Genomic DNA, 19029 nt, shown 5'->3' with positions numbered 1-19029 from the left:
GAGAGTGTGCTGAGGAGGTGGAAGGAGTACTTTGAGGGGCTGATGAATGAAGAAAATGAGAGAGAGAGAGAGAGAGAGAGAGAGAGAGAGAGAGAGAGAGAGAGAGAGAGAGAGAGAGAGAGAGAGAGAGAGAGAGACAGAGAGAGACAGAGACAGAGAGAGAGAGAGAAGGTTGGATGATGTAGGGATAGTGAATCAGGAAATACAGTGGATTAGCAAGGAGGAAAGGCGGGCAGCTATGAAGAGGATGAAGAGTGGAAAGGCAGGTGGTCCAGACAACATACCCATGGAGGCATGGAGATGTTTAGGAGAGATGGCAGTGGAGTTTTTAACTAGATTGTTTAACACAATCATGGAAAGTGAGAGGATGCCTGAGGAGTGGAGAAAAAGCATACTGGTACTAATTTTCAAGAACAAGGGTGATGTGCAGAACTGTAACAATTACAGAGGTATAAAGTTGATCAGCCACAGCATGAAGATATGGGAAAGAGTAATAGAAGCTTGGTTAAGAGGAGAGGTGATGATCAGCGAGCAGCAGCATGGTTTCATGCCAGGAAAGAGCACCACAGATGCGATGTTTGCTTTGAGAATGTTGATGGAGAAGTATAGAGAAGGCCAGAAGGAGTTACACTGTGTCTTTGTGGATTTAGAGAAAGCACATGACAGGGTGCCGAGAGAGGAGGTGTGGTATTGTATGAGGAAGTCGGAGTTGCAGAGAAGTATGTAGGAGTGGTGCGGGATATGTATGAGGGAAGTGCGACAGTGGTGAGGTGTGCGATTGGAATGACAGATGGGTTCAAGGTGGAGGTGGGATTACATCAAGGATTGGCTCTGAGCCCTTTCTTGTTTGCAATAGTGATGGACAAAATCAGGCAGGAGTCTCCGTGGACTATGATGTTTGCGGATGACATTGTGATCTGTATGTCTTGATGCGTGCTCAATAATCCAGGTAAGAAAATCAAAGAAGGTTGAATCAGTTCATCTGAATACAACGTTTATTGACAGAAATGTTTCATCACTCAGCTACGTGACATCTTCAGTCTAAACTGACTGCAGGTATCCCCACCCTTATAAACAATACAGTAGCCTAATGACTGAAACCAACGACCAGTCTCATATGTAAACATGGGTATGACCATTAACTAGAGTTTCAAAGGCCATGTGTCCTATTCACAGAGGATTAGAGAATGTTGCAATCAAAGAGGCCATCTATATTAAGAGGGAACGACCATCCCTTAACCAAGGGGGAGAGCCTAAGAGTACATTTCTCGCCATGCTGTGATTGAAACTATTCCCCAGTCCCCTGTGAATAGTACACATGGCCATCGAAACTCTAGTTAATGGTCACACCCATATTTGCACATGAAACTGGTCATTGGTTTCGGTTGCTGGGCAACTGTATTGTACTGTATTATTTATAAGGGTGGGGATACCTGCAGTCAGTTTAGACTGAAGATGTCACGTAGCTGAGTGATGAAACGTATCCGTCAATTAACGTTGTATCCAGATGAACTGATTCAACCTTCTTTGATTGTGATCGTAGCAAGAGTAGGGTGCAGGTTGAGGAGAGCCTGGAGAGGTGGAGGTATGCACTGGAGAAAAGAGGAATGAAAGTCAGCAGGAGCAAGATGAAATACATATGCGTAAATGAGAGGGAGGACAGTGGAATGGTGAGAATGCAAGGAGTAGCGGTGACGAAGGCGTATGAGTTTAAATACTTGGGGTCAACTGTCCTAAGTAATGGGGAGTGCAGAAGAGAGGTGAAGAAGAGAGTGCATGCAGGATGGAGTGGGTGGAGAAGAGTGTCAGGAGTGATTTGCAACAGAAGGGTACCAGCAAGAGTTAAAGGGAAGGTTTACAAGATGGTTGTGAGACCAGCTATATTATATGGTTTGGAGACAGTGGCACTGACGAAAAGACAGGAGGTGGAGCTGGAGGTGGCAGAGTTGAAGATGCTAAGATTTTCATTGGGAGTGACGAGGAAGGACAGGATTAGGAACGAGTATATTAGAGGGACAGCTCAGGTTTGGAGATAAAGCAAGAGACGGTTTGGAGACAAAGCAAGAGAGGCAAGATTGAGATGGTTTGGACATGTGTGGAGGAGAGATGCTGGGTATATTGGGAGAAGGATGCTGAATATGGAGCTGCCAGGGAAGAGGAAAAGAGGAAGGCCAAAGAGGTTTATGGATGTGGTGAGAGAGGACATGCAGGTGGCTGGTGTGACAGAGGAAGATACAGAGGACAGGAAGAAATGGAAAAGGATGATCCGCTGTGGCGCCCCCTAACGGGAGCAGCCAAAAGTAGTAGTAGACAATAAGCACCTTAATCAAGGTATTGTGTGCATGTAAATGTTGTCAGTGTCGATTCCCAAAATGTGCCCCATGCTGTTCTCCATTCATTCACACAGACACTTAATGTGGCTTCCCCGACACAGTGCACATGCTCCCGTTAATGAAAATCCAGTGATTTCCAAAATGAGATGTATTAATCGGCTTTTTACCCTTCTTTTCATCATCATCGTCCACATCTGTGTTTTCGACAACACCAGAAACTTCTGGTAAAGGAAACAAGCGAGTTGTCCGATTATCTTACAGCAGAATGACAGAACAAGGGAAGTAAACCAGACAGTGTGCTCACCTGGAACGGTGCCAAGGTTGCTGTTGTCGAAAAACTTCTTGGAATAGTATTTGTTAAGGGACTCCGGATTCGTGCCAACATCAAAAAATTGGCTTTTCGGCGAACTGGGGACGGAGATACCCGGAGAGCCCAGTGCTTTCTTGGGCGTGCCCAGGAACCGCTTTGGGGAACTCGAGAAGTTGGAGCTCTCCGAAGTCACTGAAAGACATCGCTTGGTGGGGGTGCAGGGTGACAAAGGCTTCTCCACTACCGCCTTGCTCTTCACCTTGAGCTTAAGGGCTCGGCTTTTCCACTTGGTGCTCTCTGCTTGTTGGCTGGCCACCAAGCTGTTGCGAGAGGACGACCAACAGTGAAGTAGAAGTTAGCAATATCTTTAAATAATTAATTTATAAAAAAAAAACTACAGCATTATGACTCTGAGTCAGGTTAACGGTACCTTTCCTGTTCAGTTATTTTTAAACGGAGTTGTTTTACTTCCTCTTCTAGTTTGTTCTTTTCCAGAATGACACTGCTCTGGATGGTACGACCCTTGGGGTGAGTCAGTCTGTCATGGAGGTCCTCACCCTGCAGGACTGAACAAAAGCAATGTTTTGTGAGATCAGAGTAATTTACGAACCCAGTTTTCACTCTGCAGTACTTGTTTCCAAGAGTAGAATTGTGACTGAAATTTAGAAAAATGAATTAAAACCGAAAAGTTATAATTGTACTCCTGAAAATGACATGAAATGGGTGGCACCTCCCAAGTGGCTGAAACTAAAAAGTTGGTAAAACATACCCACGTGCATACCCAAACCAGGAGGACTTTCGAGCAACAAGTCTTTACTTGGTTCAGAATTGAGAACACCTAAATGTACACACTGGTTGACTGATCAGTGAAGTTTTTTTTGTATGTACAATTCAAAATGATGCCCAACAGAGTTTTCCATTTTCATGAGGTCTGGGTTTAAATAAATTGAACCAATCTTTTAAATTACATCTGCCGTCTCCACTGATATTTGAGTCTCACTTACAGGAGTCCTCCCCTTTCAACTGAGACTTCCTCAGTGTCTCCTTCAGCCTCCTGAGCGAATCCTCCTTGATGTCAATCAGTGTGGTCAGCCTCCTGGTCCTGGAGGGGACAAAACTGGGGCTGAAGAGGTTGCAGACCAATAAAATGATGAATCATGAACCGAGATACAAGCTTCTGAACGTCTTTCCAAAACCCCTGGGCCCAACCAAATTAAGTGAAAGTCAGAACCTATTTGTTTTTCACATTTGGGATGAATTCCTGAATAGTGAGGGTCATATTCTTAATACTCGAGGGGTTGTGTGTAATCTTGGGATTATTTCATATTGTAATTCAAAGGGTTTACGAGAACAGGTAATGTTGGATTTCCATATATTTTCCTCGAGGTCAACTTTGAGGTTATGTTTCCATAAAAGAGAGAGAGAAAATATGTATATATAAACACTCAAAAGTAGGGAAAGTGCTCAAAAAATATGGAGCAAAATAATCCAGTGATTCAAGTAAATTCTTTATGAGACAGTACAAGGCTTGTACTACCCAACCCTGCTGCTGGCTTTTTCAATAATATTTATGATAAATTGATAAATGATGATAAATAAAGACATGTAGGTCAGGTGAATCGGCCATACTAAATTGTCCCTAGGCGTGAATGTGTCAGCCCTGTGATGGTCTGGCAGCCTGTCCAGGGTGTCTCCCGCCTGCCGCCCACTAACTGCTGGGATAGGCTCCAGTATCCCACAACCCCGATTGGGATAAGCGGCTTGGATAATGGATGGATAGAAATCAAAAATATTGATGCTTGACTAAATGCTTTTCTATTTTTATCACAAATTATATATACGTATATATACGTATATACGTGTGTGTGTGTATGTGTATATATATATATATATATATATATATATATATTTCCCATTTATTTATTTTACTTTATTTTATCTTGGGTGGGGGGGATTTTTTTTCTCCCTTTTCCCCCCCAATTTTATCTGGCCAATTACCCCACTCTTCTGAGCTGTCCCGGTCGCTGCTCCACCCCCTCTGCCAATCCGGGGAGGGCTGCAGACTACTACATGCCTCCTCTGATACATGTGGAGTCACCAGCCACTTCTTTTCCCCTGACAGTGAGGAGTTTCACCAGTAGCACGTGGGAGGAACACGCTATTCCCCTCAGTTCCCCCTCTTCCCCAAACAGAAGCCCTGACTGACCAGAGGAGGCGCTAGTGCAGCCACCAGGACACATACCCACATCCGGCTTCCCACCCGCAGACACGGCCAGTTGTGTCTGTAGGGATGCCCAACCAAACTGGAGGTAACACGGGGATTCGATCTGGCAATCCCCATGTTGGTAGGCAACGGAATAGACGGCCACGCTACCCGGACACCGCCCTACAAATTAGATTCTCCCTGCATGTTGTTAGCATCACAAACTCCCAGCCTTTCAGTGTTCTTTTTCAACATACCGCAGCAGTCTGCCTTATACTGAATTCTCCTATCTGGCTGACATACCAGCAAATAAAGGAGTGAAAAATAAAAAAACTGCATCAAGACTTGAACTTCCTTAACTGTGACTGCAAGTCTGCTGGTTAGACAAGTTTAAAGACATAAACTCAGTGGATGGGAGTGAAACCAGTGGAGACTTACTCCTCTTGATGTTTAGTGGATGCAGATGTCAATGCCACCTCCAGTTTCACCACTTTATCCCGAAGATTTTCTAACTCTGCGGTGCTGGAAGGTGCATTTTTCTTCATGATGGCCTGAACCAGGAAAGTAAAAAAAAAAAAAGAAAAAAAAAAGCAATGGCTAGTCAGATGACAATTCAGTGTGAAACACAGCTGATTGTTTAGTCGCACTGTCTCACAAAGTCAAGGAACTGCAAGCCAAATGGAGGGTCTCGGACGTACCTCATTCTCCTGCAGTTTACTCTTCAGGGTTTGGATCGTGCTCTCCTGAACCTGAACCCGTGCATAGGCATCCTGCACCTCTGTCTGCAGAAGCTGGGTGGTCTGTTTGTGGTTGGACAACCTGTTGGTACTTTTAACTTGGTCCTCTTCCAGCTGTTCAATGCGTATATGCATGGCCTGAGAAATGGGGGGGGGGGGGGGATTTAGACAACAGAATGAACAGGCACTGTCTCAATGACTTTTTTTCCCCCCTTTTCTCCCCAATTGTACCCGTCCTGGTCTCTGCTCCACCTCCTCTGCCGATCCTGGGAGGGCTGCAGAATACCACATGCCTCCTCTGATACATGTGGAGTCACCAGCTGCTTCTTTTCACCTGACAGTGAGGAGTTTCGCCAGGGGGACGTAGCTTGTGGGAGGGTCACGCTATTCCTCGCCCCCCGCCCCCCGAACAGGCGCCCCGACCGACCAGAGGAGACGCTAGTGCAACCACCAGGACACAAACCCACATCCGGCTTCCCACCCGCAGACACGGCCAATTCCATTGGTAGGCAATGGAATTGACCGCTACGCTACCCGGACACCCCTCAATGACATTCTTGACTCCGTTTACACCTAACATTAACATTTGTCTTAGGTGGTCCGTCAGCAACCACAGTGTTTATCTGCACAACAACCCAAATGTTTCCGAGACACAAAGGGGATAGGTTTATACACGACTGCTCAAACAGCCGATGGCAAACGAAAAAGTAGGCAACAAACAGGAGGAGAAAACTGCATACTGCATTGGAAAGTACAGGCAGAGTCCGATGGGTTTTCTATCAGATTACCAGAGACACGTTTTGATAACCGGTATAACTGTAATGTGAATAAATTAATTTTGGATACAGAGTTACTGAACTGTTAAATGCTATTCGTAGCCCTGTTTATTTTTTTATTGAGACCTTGCCGAACTTGTTCATTTTCACCAACCGACAGGTAACAGTCTCTGGTGAGTTGAAAAAGATATGCGGCTCTGCTGTGTGAATACGCCATATGCTGAATTGTTTGCTGTGTGTCAAAAACTGTGAATAATCAGGAAATCAGGAAATGAGAAGGCATACTTCAACTTCTTTTTCAGTTTGCTGAAGCAGCAGGACAAGTCGCCGGGAGTCCTCCAGAAGATCGAGCTCCGTGGCGGGCACGACGTTCTCCCGACCCTGCAGCAGGGTGGCGGTCTTCCTCTTCTCTTGTGTCAGCAGAGTCTGAGCCTGCTCGCAAAGCAGCTCCAGCTCGCGGGAAAGGCCTTTGTGCATGTCAACAACGTTCTGAGACAAAATGTGGGCGGATTAATGGTAGGACAAGTGAGGGACTTTACATCTGGGAGATGCAGAGACAGGTAAACAAGCTCAAGCCGGCTTGATAAAAATAATGTGTCTGAATGAGAAAACACAGGCTAAACAAAATACATCATATAGAACCAAATAAAAGTGTAACTAGTTTCAGCAGGATAAAAAAAAAAGTGTATGAGATTTAATCATTTCAAGTTATACCATTACTGATGTCTCTTCTGTAATTTTATGGTTTAAACACTATATTGATAGTCCATCATCAAATTAACCACAGGATAATGGTGTCAGTGGGGATGCTCTTTACCTGAAGGGCCATTTTATGGCTTTGTGCCACTGAGGAGCAGCGGCTGAGCTCGACACTTAAAACGTTGTCCAGTAGGCTCCAGTTGACTGACTGTTCACTGCACACCACCCGCAGCTGCTGGTTGAACCTCTCCTGTGCTCGGACCTCATCTGACAGGTCGCGGGGGTAAGTAGCTACGTTCGCTTGGAGTTTCTCAAAATGGTCGGCCATTTTCTGTAAATCCCCAGAGAACATCAGTGATCGGGAATAGCGTGTTTGTGTGTGGATTGATCAGAGAGGTTATGCATGTACTGAATATACCGGCTCAATACAATGCCACCATGGGGTCCACAACCACTCACTCACCATTTATATCCACGTGCAATCTCCAATTAACATGCCACAAATATCTTTGCACAATGAAAAGTTATCCACACGAAAACGGGGAGAAGGTACAAACTCCACAGATGGGGTGTGATTAATACCAGGACCCTCTTGCTGTGAGGCAACAGTGCTAACTAATAAGCCACCTTCTCCCCCACTGAGTCACCATGGTGCACCTCTGAGAAGCCATACTGCCTTTCCTTGAAAGTAAATGCAACATTTCTACATTCTTAAAGTTATAGTAAATGAAAAATTACATGCAAACAAATGTCCTTTTTCACACTTTCTATTGCTTGCATATTTAAAGCAACAGACAATAGTCCATGAATATCCAAATTGAGAATGTTTTTGCAGTTGCTCATTTAATGGTTATTGTCTAGAAGGCGTTTCATGGGAAAACTCCTATTGTGAGGGAATTTACATCTTCACCAGAGCAGCCAAATGCGAAAGAAGAAGGCAGGTGGTGGTAGTGGTGAAATTGCTGTGGCCAACAAGCAAATATGACAGATCAATTTTTAAAAAAAAATTTTTTCAAGACATAACTTTTGGCATTTTCCACCTGTATTAGATAACGATAGTCAAGGGAGACAGGAAAGGTAGGGGGAGAGAGAGGGGATGACATGCAGCAAAGGGCCCGGTCCGGATTCAAACCCAGGCCGCTGTGGTAATAAAGACTCAGCCTTATGTGGTACGCGCTCTACCAAGTAAGCCACCGGGGCACCCCTTGACAGATCAGTCTTGTAGAACAACTTTACCAACAGCCACTAAGACTGCTATACTGATGGTTTAGATGGTTTTAATTTTTATACGGCTGTGGTAGAGGTGTTTACACAACATCATGGCTACTCCGCTTTTTTTCATATGCATCCCGGAGATTAAGAGTGGTCAAACAATGCAGTTACTAGTATCACCAACTATGTCAGCTAGTAAAAACAAGAATAACTATATAAAAGGTTTAGTAATGCTCACTTGAAGGTAAAAGTCCCTCTTATCCAGCAGCTTAGAGAGCTTGTGCTCCCACACAGTCTGTAGGTCTTCCTCCTTGACTGAGTATCTGCTGGCCTGGGCCCTGAACAACAGCACGTCTTGCAGCCGGGTCTCCTCGAACACAGCCAGGTCGCTCTCCACCAGCTCCTCAAACCGCAACTTGTAGTCTTGGGCGTAGTGAGTCAGCATCCGCTGAACAAGAGAGGAAACAGGTTTCTCTGGTCATTAGAGGTCTGTTATTCTTTATCCGTCGAGTTCTTACAACTGCTGCCCAGTTTGGCCAGACTGGATGCAGCACAACATTCATACTCAAGCCAACATGCACATCTTTGGACTGTGGGAGGAAACTGGAGTTCATGGGTGGATATTACAAATACCCCACAAACTCCACACAGAAGGGTTGGGATCAAACCCAGGATCCAACAGAGCTAACAAACTAAGGAGCCATGCTGTCCGTTTATCTGGCATGAGAGTAATTACAACCGACACGACAATTAATGTCATTACAACTGACACTAAAATTTGCCCTGCGTCATCAGATGGCGTTTATTGGCTTAAATATTCAAGTGCAAATGCACCCAATAAGCATCGGGGATGGAATGCCATCGGATTGCTTAAACCATCTCAGGAGGTGGTTTGAAATCCATTGTGGCAATAAGTTAGCCAATTATAATAATGATGTAAATGGAACAGTTTCTCTGAGATACGGGTGTCGGCTCTCTCCTCCACCCAGATGGGTGCAGACAGGAAGAGGGATTTTCACACTGCGTGGGACAGCGCTTCAGAATTGCAATTAGATATGTTTGGTTACAACATAAAAAACTCCACAAACACACAAATGTAATTGAGACCTACAAGGACACACACACACAAATATATAACCAACTCAACTTAGAAATATTTACCTTGATATTCTCCAGACTCTTCATAGTCTCCACAGTCAGTTTCCTGACCGCACCGCAGGCCTCAAGGATGTGCTTCGGAGGAGCGGACAAGTGCTTGAGCATCATGGAGTATTGCCCCTGGTCCTTGGGCATGACGCTTTGCTTCGAGCAGTCCTTTATAAACTCCTGAAACCTACTGAAGGACTCCTGTGAAAAGATGAGAACCACCGGTGTCACCAAGATCCTGCCCAGCAGACTCTTTCGATGTTTAATAGGGAGGCGTTCACTGAAAATTCATGTATAAAATCAGAGGGCAAACCCCACCTCCAGTTGCAGACTGGAGTCTTGCAGCCTTCTTGAACTGTCCCGCTGTTGCTGATCTTGAGTGGTTGCAGCCTGAAAAAAAGGTCAAGTTTTGGCGGATTATATACACAAGCATGTGGAGCACAAGAAAGCAGGAAAACGGAGTCCCCAGCTCTACAATAAAGAACAAAATCCTGGAATTCTCAAGCAAACACATTAAATGACAATAAAGGTTTTATAAAAGCTGTTTTTCCAGACAAGTAAATCATTTCACTTTCTCCATTTGGAGTTGGAGATCATTCTCCAATCGGCTTTTCTGTTCAATGAGTCTGTAAAGAGGCATGTAGCTGCTCCATCTGTAAATTAATGTTTGAATGACTGGAGTCCTGATTCAAAACATACACAAAGTATTTAAAAATTCATTGGTCAGAAAGACAAACACGAGATTCACAACTCAAAAGTACGACCATTTTGGTTGCATATTTAAGCCAATCAAATTGATCTGGAACTCACTTTGGGAACACTGTGTTGACTACTAAACTTGTTCTGAATAAACACGACGTTTATCTTCAGTGAAACCGACTTTATTCACTCCATTTCTTCACGATACCAAGTGACCAGCAACTTGCTCTCAGCATGAGCACCACCACAACTGCCCATGACAAGAGACTCCCGCCTAGAAGGGGCAATACACTGCACATGCATAACCTGACCAGAAGGGGAGCTGTCCTCCATTACATTAACTAAATAGGGATGCATAGAGATAACAACATGTTCACAATCTCATTCTCTTTTTTTAAAGAAATAAACAGAAAACAAAAAATGAAATTCACAGCGTGAATTATGGAACATACATTTCCAGAGAAATCAACATGTCATGGAAACATTTGAGAACAAAATCAATTGTCCATCCAACACCCTTTTAACCCAGGTCCCATTGTCCTTCACAGAGTGCCTTTAAGAGCACAAGAGCCGATGCTCCTTTCTTTGTGAGACAGTCAGCGAGTTGAGTTTTCGTGTCTGACCAACGCACCTCCTTGATCTTCTTGCTTTGTATGAGTTCTTTAATGCTACTGATTTCCAGCCTAAGTCTTTTCTCTGTGACTTGCTTTGTAGACTTGAGAGCATCATACAGAGAGTGGTTATCAGTCACACAGAGCACGGAGGGAGCATTCAGTTCAGCATTGCCAGTAGTTAGTTCAGAAAATAGTGTGGCCAGAAACATTGCATTGTCTACTCCATCTGACATAGCAAGAGTTTCCCCTGCGAGTGTACTGCGGACCACACGTCTGATTTTCTTAGAGTGCCAGCTGAGTGGGGAAAACTTCCCTCTTTCTCCCATAAGTGTTATCAAAGTACCTCCCTGTGAACCTCCATCAGGGAGGTTCCCAAACGAAGCATCACTGAATACTATCAAGTTCAAAGCATCAGTGTTTCCCAGACGTTGGAATCTGAGTGTTACCTTTTCAGATTTAAGCTTACGGATAACCTTATTAGCCTCATGAATAGATTGTACTGTTGCCCCTTTTATATTAGAAGCCAAACAACACGAGTCAAACATAACATCAGGTCTTGTTTGTTTAGCAACCCATAGGATTTGTCCTATTTATGACCGTAGCTGCTCTCTTTCAGTGTCATTAAGGGGCTCACTTCTCTGTGTGGCCCGACCTGCTTGAATGGGTATAGGCTGCAGATTGTCAATGTAACTTTGTTGGTGTACCTGTACCTCACCGTTTACCGTTACAAAATCCATTCCTACATAAGAAAACTTTTCATGCTCCTCACGACCAACCTTAAACACAGATTTCAGTTGCGGGATTACGTTTGATGAAAAGTTTGATGTGCCTGCCCAGAGAAAATCATCTACATGACATGCAAGCACCCCAGTGACCTTACATTGCTCATCCAACCAATAAAATATTGCTGGATCCACCTGAGACACTCTACCACCAGTAGTCTGCATGATTTCCTTCACTTTGTTGTACCAATATAGTGATGCGTCTGCAAGTCCATAAACACATTTCTTAAGTTTCCATACAACATGTTCACAGCCTGCTTCTGTAGGGGGGCGGATATAAATATCCCTGGATAGCTCCATACCCTGTAAAAATGCCGATTTGATGTCCATAGAATGCACTTCCCACTGGTTTTGACATATCACTGATAACATAAGTCTAAGTGAATCAGTAGCACATGTAGGGGAATCCTTTTGTAGCTCTTGAATATTTATCTCTTCAAAACCTCTGGCAACCAATCGTGCTTTAGGCACAATACCCTTAGGTGTTTCTTTAAGACTACAAACCCATCTAGTAGAGATACATTTCTGACCTGCATCTTTAACTACCTCGAAGACATTATTATTGTGCCAGTTCTTTATTTCTTCCTGTTTAGCTGCATCAAATGAGATGTCTTTCGTTATAAGTACATCAGCTTCTCTGTCTGTTTCTATGTGGAGATTATCAACTTCTGAGATATCAACTGATACCTTTTGCCCATCACTTCCATTATTCTCTAGATGTTGCATGTTATACCATGTTTTATATTTCCCTGTAGCTTTGCCTGCTCTCCCCAAGACTCTTGCTCTAAGTAGAGTATTGTCACCTCTGTTCATATATGTTACAGTCTGTCCTGTTTTTAAACTCATACCTGCAGAGGGGACAGGATTATCATGTGCATTAGGCTTATGGGCCATTTCAGTTTGTGCAACATTACTTTCAGGTAACTTATTTTCTCTATTTTGTTCACTGGCTAAATCATCAGCTACATTGTTTATACCTTGTTGATCATTTCCTGTTTCTGTGTCTTGTTGATCATTTACTGTTTCAGCATCATTTTCATTTTGTACCATTTGTTCTTCGTTAACCCTTGTGTTCACCTTGGAAAGTCTAGAGTGATGTACTCGCACTAAGATTCCACCATGCCTTACAAAAACAACAGCTCCATCCTGACCAATAACAATTCCTGGTCCTTTCCACTCATTACATTCAGCTCGTTTGTAATACACCTTGTCACCCATGTCATATTTTTCATCTGTAGCTCTGAGCTGTTTACGTAGTGCTCGTCTTATCCTTTCTGAGCACTCTGCTTTCAGTGAATGCTTTTCTAGCAGCATGTAGGGCCGAAATGTGCTCTCCTACTCTAGCACTCATAGTAGTACCCTCTAGTGCGGGTGGTTTATCAACCAGTACAGAAGGAAGGTTAGGATTCAAACCATACACAAGTTGACGTGGACTGTAGCCGTGCACATTATGCATACTGTTCTTAGCCATAAGAGCCCAGTCCAGGGCCGTTTCCCAGTCACAGCCACTTTCTCGCCTGACCTTCAGAATGATGTCGGTGAGGGTCTGATTATGCCTCTCCAGTAGTCCGTTGCTCCAGGGACTGTATCCCGCTGTTGTTTTCATCTCAATGTTAAAGTTCTCAGCCATATCACGGAACTCTGCATTATTGAATTCTCCTCCGTTATCGCTGTAGAGCCTCTGGGGGGCGCTGTGGATTCCTATCCATGTATGAAGAAATGACTTGACGATCTCTGAGGACTTCTTGGTTTTTACAATGCTTCCTGCGCTGAACCTTGTGAATTGATCAATGATGTGGAGGTACCATACCCCTGGTTCCAACTCATGCAAATCTACTGCCACCGTTTCATTAAACGTTGAAGCAAGAGGCAAGCCCACAGCAGGCTTTGGCTTCGTCTTGCTGTATCTATGGCAAATATCACAGTCCTGTACTATGTGCTGCAAAATCGTGTCACACTCTGTGTCTTTATTTCCAGAGCTATGGATGAGCCGCTGCAGCCTCTCGGCGGAGGCGTGACCGAACTGTTTATGCAATTTCAGAAGAACTTTGTGTTTCTCATTTGCGGTCATATTTTCTGTGACTGTGAGGACCTCATCTTCATTCAGGCTGTTCTCTGGAGCCGTCAGTGCTTCAGTTTCTATTGGCTTTGTTTCTGTGCTCTTGTCTCTGATATCTATACAATAGTGTCCCGAGCTGGTTAATTCAAGAGGGATATTTTGATTAAACATCACAGCACTATCATTCTCCATATCCAAAATGGTCCCTGCCCTTTTCAGTGAAGTCTTACTCAGAAGCAGTGGGATATCAGCTTTAACTACTTCAGTTTCCACTTGACATTTTGTCTGTCCTATTTTTGCAGGCAGTTTCAGTATTTTGGAGGAATGTACTATATTCCCATCTCCAAAGCGAAATGGTCTGCTGCTTGGAATTTCACTTTGCGCTATCTGGTTCACTTGGCTTTGACTGAGGTCTGCGACAAAATTTTCCAACCACTTTTCTCCGCATACTGTGCGGGTACATGCAGTATCAATGATAGCTGTCCCTAACGACTCAGTCAGAAAGATCTCTGATGCTGATTCAGACAGCGAGGCTTTGGTAAACAATGTGTCCTCTACTTTTGCTGGCTCTTCAGTTAGCTTTACTTGCTCGCTATTCTTGTGAGGACAGTCCTTGGCCCAATGGAACGTGCTCTGACATACAGCACATTTTGATCGCCTACCGAACCTATCCAGTGGGTTAGTACCTTGTAACGGTGGCTTTTGTTGTCCAACCTGTGTTGTCTGTGACTCTTGTCCAGCTTGCTGCACAACGTTACTTGTTCGTTTAAATCTTCCTCGCGAGCGCTGCTCTGTGTAGAACACTTCATCTTTTACTTGTATGCCATTAGTCGCGTCGACTTGTATTTTCCCTCCAAAAATCCTCCTGAGCGCGGACTTCATTGCCGCAAACGTTAGATCCGTACACGCTGTCAGCGCCATTTGCCTACTCCTCTCGTCTAGACAAGCCGTATCCAAAAGTTTAAAAGCCAATACGGCATCGGGAAGAGTCATATCATACTTTTTCATTCTATTGTATCACTGCTCAAAGTCAATCACATAGTCCGCCATGGACACAGAACTGTCCTTCTTGATACAGTCAAAATACGAATAAGCATCGTAAGCGCGGTCCCTCTCTTCTTTGAGAAACATTCCATCTAGTTTTGCAATTAAAACGTCCATACCCCCATCTGTATTCAAGTCTGCAGCGGGTATTTCCATGGCGATATCCCTTGCCCTTCCTTCAAGCCCCAGGACGACAGCAAGGGCCTGTTTCTTCTTATCCAGTTCAGTAACGAGCTTCCACATAGCAACTTCATTTTTCCAACTCTCGTACGGTCGGGACTCATCGAACTTCGGTGGAACTTTGTAGCTAGCAGAAGCCATTTTCTGCTAACCGTCCTCTGCTACCAATGTTGACTACTAAACTTGTTCTGAATAAACACGACGTTTATCTTCAGTGAAACCGACCTTATTCACTCCATTTCTTCACGATACCAAGTGACCAGCAACTTGCTCTCAGCATGAGCACCACCACAACTGCCCATGACAAGAGACTCCCGCCTAGAAGGGGCAATACACTGCACATGCATAACCTGACCAGAAGGGGAGCTGTCCTCCATTACATTAACTAAATAGGGATGCATAGAGATAACAACATGTTCACACACTGGAGTAACTTTACGAGTAATTTCCTTATTTGCAAAAAAAAAAAAAAAATCCCTCCATTTTGGAAGGCATCTTTTCAAATTCACGTTGCAAACAAGACTGGAAAATCCAGAGGGATCCTTTGTCAAGATCCAAAACTTGAACTTAGGTAACATAAAATTAATTCAAACAGTTGTGTTATTTTGCAAACTAACAGTGAAATGTTCAGTAAGAGATGTACTTATACAATTGTGTGGCCCCACCAAGTGGCCAAAACCAGTTCAAAAGCAAGAAATAACCAATCACACAAAGAAAATCATACAACATCCGTACATAAATAAATGTAAGATCGGACATCTAAACAGAATATTTGTGGATATCTTATCTCTGTACAACAGATATCTGAAAAGAACAAAGCATTTTTCCACGCACCGTTTTCATCTTGTCCTCCATCTCTGCTTTGAGCTGGTTGTCCTGCTTCAGTACCTCCACGACCTTCAGGAGCTGGTCTCTCTCCTCGGTGATGCACGTCACATTAGAGAGCAGCTTCTCCACATCCTCTCTAGAATTCTGAGCACTCGACTTCATCTCGGACAGGAAAGAGTCTCTCTCGGATAGGAGAGCGTCTCTCTCGGACAGGACAGTGTCTCTCTCGGACAGGACAGCGTCTCTCTCGGACAGGAGAGCATCTCTCTCGGGCAGGAGAGTGTCTCTCTCGGACAGGAGAGCATCTCTCTCGGACAGGACAGCGTCTCTCTCGGACAGGAGTGTGTCTCTCTTGGACAGGACAGTGTCTCTCTCGGACAGGAGAGCATCTCTCTCGGACAGGACAGCGTCTCTCTCGGCCAGGACAGCGTCTCTCTCGGACAACAGAGCGTCTCTCTCGGACAACAGAGCGTCTCTCTCGGACAACAGAGCGTCTCTCTCGGACAACAGAGCGTCTCTCTCGGACAGGAGAGTGTCTCTCTCAGCTCCCAAGCTTGTGATTTCCTCAGTCACCCTCTGGATCTTTGAGGATTTCAAGAGCAAAGAACTAAATGTGATTCTAGAAGCTTAAACGAGTGAGAATAGATATAGAATCCTTTGGCATCTTAAACCATAAACAAAATAAAGACCAAAACTGGCCAGATTTCTACTTGCAAAGATTATACACCAATCAGCCAAAACATTAAAACCACCTTCCATTGCTCCATAGTCCAGTTCGGACACCCCCATGCCCATTGTAGGCACTTTCAGTGCTGGACAGGGGTCAGCATGGGCACTCTGACCGGTCTGCAACTATGCAGCCCAATCAATACACAGCAAACTGTGACGCACTGTGTATCCTGACACCTGTCTATCATAGCCAGCGTTAACTTTTTCAGCAATTTGAGCTACAGTAGCTCTTCTGTGGGATCAGACCAGACAGGCTAGCCTTCACTCCACATGCGCAATGAGCCTTGGGCACCCATGACGCCGTCACCGGTTCACCGGTTGTCCTTCCTTGGACTACTTTTGGTAGGCACTGACCACTGCATACTGGGAATACCCCACAAGACCTGCTGTTTTGGAGATGCTCTGATCCAGTCGTCTAGCCATCACAATTTGGCCCTTGCCAAAGTCGCTGAGATCCTTACCCTTGCCCATTTTTCCTGCTTCCAACACATCAACTTCAAGAACTGAATGTTCACTTGCTGCCTAACATATCCCACCCCTTGACAGGTGCTATTGTAATGAGATAATGTTATTCACTTCCCTGTCAGTGGTGTTAATGTTTTGGCTGATTGGTGTATTTAGTTTAGGGATGAGACATTTCCAATTGAGTATAAATCTAGCTGGAAGATAATTTAAATGTTTGTGTTAAAATAAACCATAAAAACCAACTGGTCTACCCAAAAAAGGCAATAAATAAATACCATTGATTCTGCACTATTTCAACACCACACATCTCTTAAATGTGTAAACAACAAAGGTTTACCTGGCTTTGCAGCTGTTCCAGTTGGAGGTCTCTCTCTGCTTCCCTTCCGCTGTCTGGTCGACTCTCTGGCTCCGTCTTTTGAGACTTTACGAGGTCAATTTCCACCCTGAGAACTCTGATCTGCTCCTGAGCTTTCCGGAGCTCCCCTTGGTTCTCAGTAATCTGAAAAATATTACACCTGGAATATGTTGAAACTGCATCCACATTACCCCTTTAACAAACAAAGCTCTGTACAAAAGAAGGTATTAAATGTCAATAAAGGCCAGCCATAACTAAGCCAAATTAAACGACCAGCACATAAAATCTTGAGCTGCAGAAATGTGATGCTTTGTCCAAGACCTCACCATCTCTGCCTTCTCCTGAAGGTCAGTCCTGACCTGGTCCCTCTCTTCTGTAACCTCCCCCAGCTGCTCCTCAAGCTGCTGGATCTGGGAACCCATTCATTATGATTATAATATATGCATATTGGTAATTTTTTCCTTCACCAGGTACTTGGAATCAAATATGCATTTGTAATTAGTAAACCCACCATAATAAATTTAAAGAATGTCTGATTAAACCCTATACACTCTGTAGAACATTTGAAAATATGATAAGTAAGCATTACGAATAAATAATTATACAGCATACGTGGGCAGCAATAGGATGGCAATCAAAACAAACACTAGATTATTCAAATTTTGCTTTGCTCCGGCTTGGCCGGGCGTCCCTACAGACACAATTGGCCGTGTCTGCGGTTGGGAAGCCAGATGTGGGTATGTGTCCTGGTTGCTGCAATAGTGCCTCCTCTGGTCGGTCGGGGGTGCCTGTTCAAGGGGGAGGGGGAACTGGGGGGAATAGCGTGATCCTCCCACATGCTACGTCCCCCTGGCGAAACTCCTCACTGTCAGGTGAAAAGAAGCGGCTGGCGACTCCACATGTATCGGAGGAGACATGTGGCAGTCCGCAGCCCTCCCTTGATCGGCAGAGGGGGTGGAGCAGCGACCGCGACGGCTCGGCAGAGTGGCCAAGTACAATTGAGAGAAAAACGGGAAAGAAAAAAAAATCCAATGAAAATAAAAAAAATTGCTTTGCTCAGATAGTCTCATTTTCCCTCACCAAGAGATAGTTGAGGAACTTTAGATACTAACTGGTTATCGATCCTCATATTTTTCAGACTGAAGAAATTTTTCACGCATGTTCAAGACAATATAATCAAACGGATCACTTGCATTCCTCAGATAAAACCGTGAGTTACAGCTAGTTTCAAGGCCAACAAGCAAGTTCAATGGCAGCCCCCCCCCCCCCATTTGACAGATTAAGAGTCTAAAACCAACCTTTTGTTCTGAAAGAGCGTCCTTCTCTTGACGTTGTTTTTCCAAGTCAGAGTTAATTTGCTTGTGCTCTTGAAGCTCTTCTTGCAGGGACAGCAGGAGGCCCCATGTCTCATCAGCCTAAAAGGAAAAGTAAAGGGCCATGCTTTGCAGGTCACAAGAAGCAGATTCTTTCGCCATTGACCTGATCAACCTGACTACTCTTTCCAACCATCAGTGAGCTTGTTGACGGAGGAAAAAAATAACTAGAGCTCAAATTTCAGCTAAACTCTCCACTGACCATGAACAGCCATCAGATAATGACCGTTGTTATGTGACGACCACGCCATTAAACGGAAGGTAAGTGAAAGAAATTCATAGAAAAATACCTTTTGCTCAAACTGAGTCTGCTTCTCTTGATTTACTCTTTCCAGGTCACAGCTGGTTTGCTGTTCCTTTTGGAGCTGCTCTTTAAGCGAATGCAAGAGGTCTTGGGTCTCTGCAAACTATAGAAACAAACACACAAAGTTCTTAATCATCCTAAAAAATTGTATGCCATGTATTGCATGCATTTTTTTTTCAAA

The 19029-nt window shown here is 44.2% G+C and overlaps 1 protein-coding gene across 1 annotated transcript in view; it reads right to left on the bottom strand.

Moving 5' to 3' along the window:
* Window positions 1-19029, bottom strand: part of cenpe (centromere protein E) — a 52937-nt gene that overhangs the window by 6694 nt on the left and 27214 nt on the right. Inside the window, exons 29-45 of the mRNA XM_056294224.1 lie at window positions 18835-18951; window positions 18470-18586; window positions 17498-17581; window positions 17154-17315; window positions 15629-16204; window positions 13034-13450; window positions 9735-9806; window positions 9432-9617; window positions 8509-8718; window positions 7177-7389; window positions 6645-6848; window positions 5545-5721; window positions 5285-5397; window positions 3648-3745; window positions 3074-3209; window positions 2638-2963; window positions 2501-2554 (exon numbers count right to left, since the gene is read on the bottom strand). Of these exons, the coding sequence (XP_056150199.1) occupies window positions 2501-2554; window positions 2638-2963; window positions 3074-3209; window positions 3648-3745; window positions 5285-5397; window positions 5545-5721; window positions 6645-6848; window positions 7177-7389; window positions 8509-8718; window positions 9432-9617; window positions 9735-9806; window positions 13034-13450; window positions 15629-16204; window positions 17154-17315; window positions 17498-17581; window positions 18470-18586; window positions 18835-18951 (3262 nt within the window). The remainder of the gene's footprint in view (window positions 1-2500; window positions 2555-2637; window positions 2964-3073; window positions 3210-3647; window positions 3746-5284; window positions 5398-5544; window positions 5722-6644; window positions 6849-7176; window positions 7390-8508; window positions 8719-9431; window positions 9618-9734; window positions 9807-13033; window positions 13451-15628; window positions 16205-17153; window positions 17316-17497; window positions 17582-18469; window positions 18587-18834; window positions 18952-19029) is intronic.

Source organism: Lampris incognitus, chromosome 15 (assembly GCF_029633865.1).
Source record: "Lampris incognitus isolate fLamInc1 chromosome 15, fLamInc1.hap2, whole genome shotgun sequence".
Taxonomy (NCBI): domain Eukaryota; kingdom Metazoa; phylum Chordata; class Actinopteri; order Lampriformes; family Lampridae; genus Lampris; species Lampris incognitus.
Note: the sequence above shows the minus strand (reverse complement) of the source record. Positions and strands in the feature narration are given on the sequence as shown.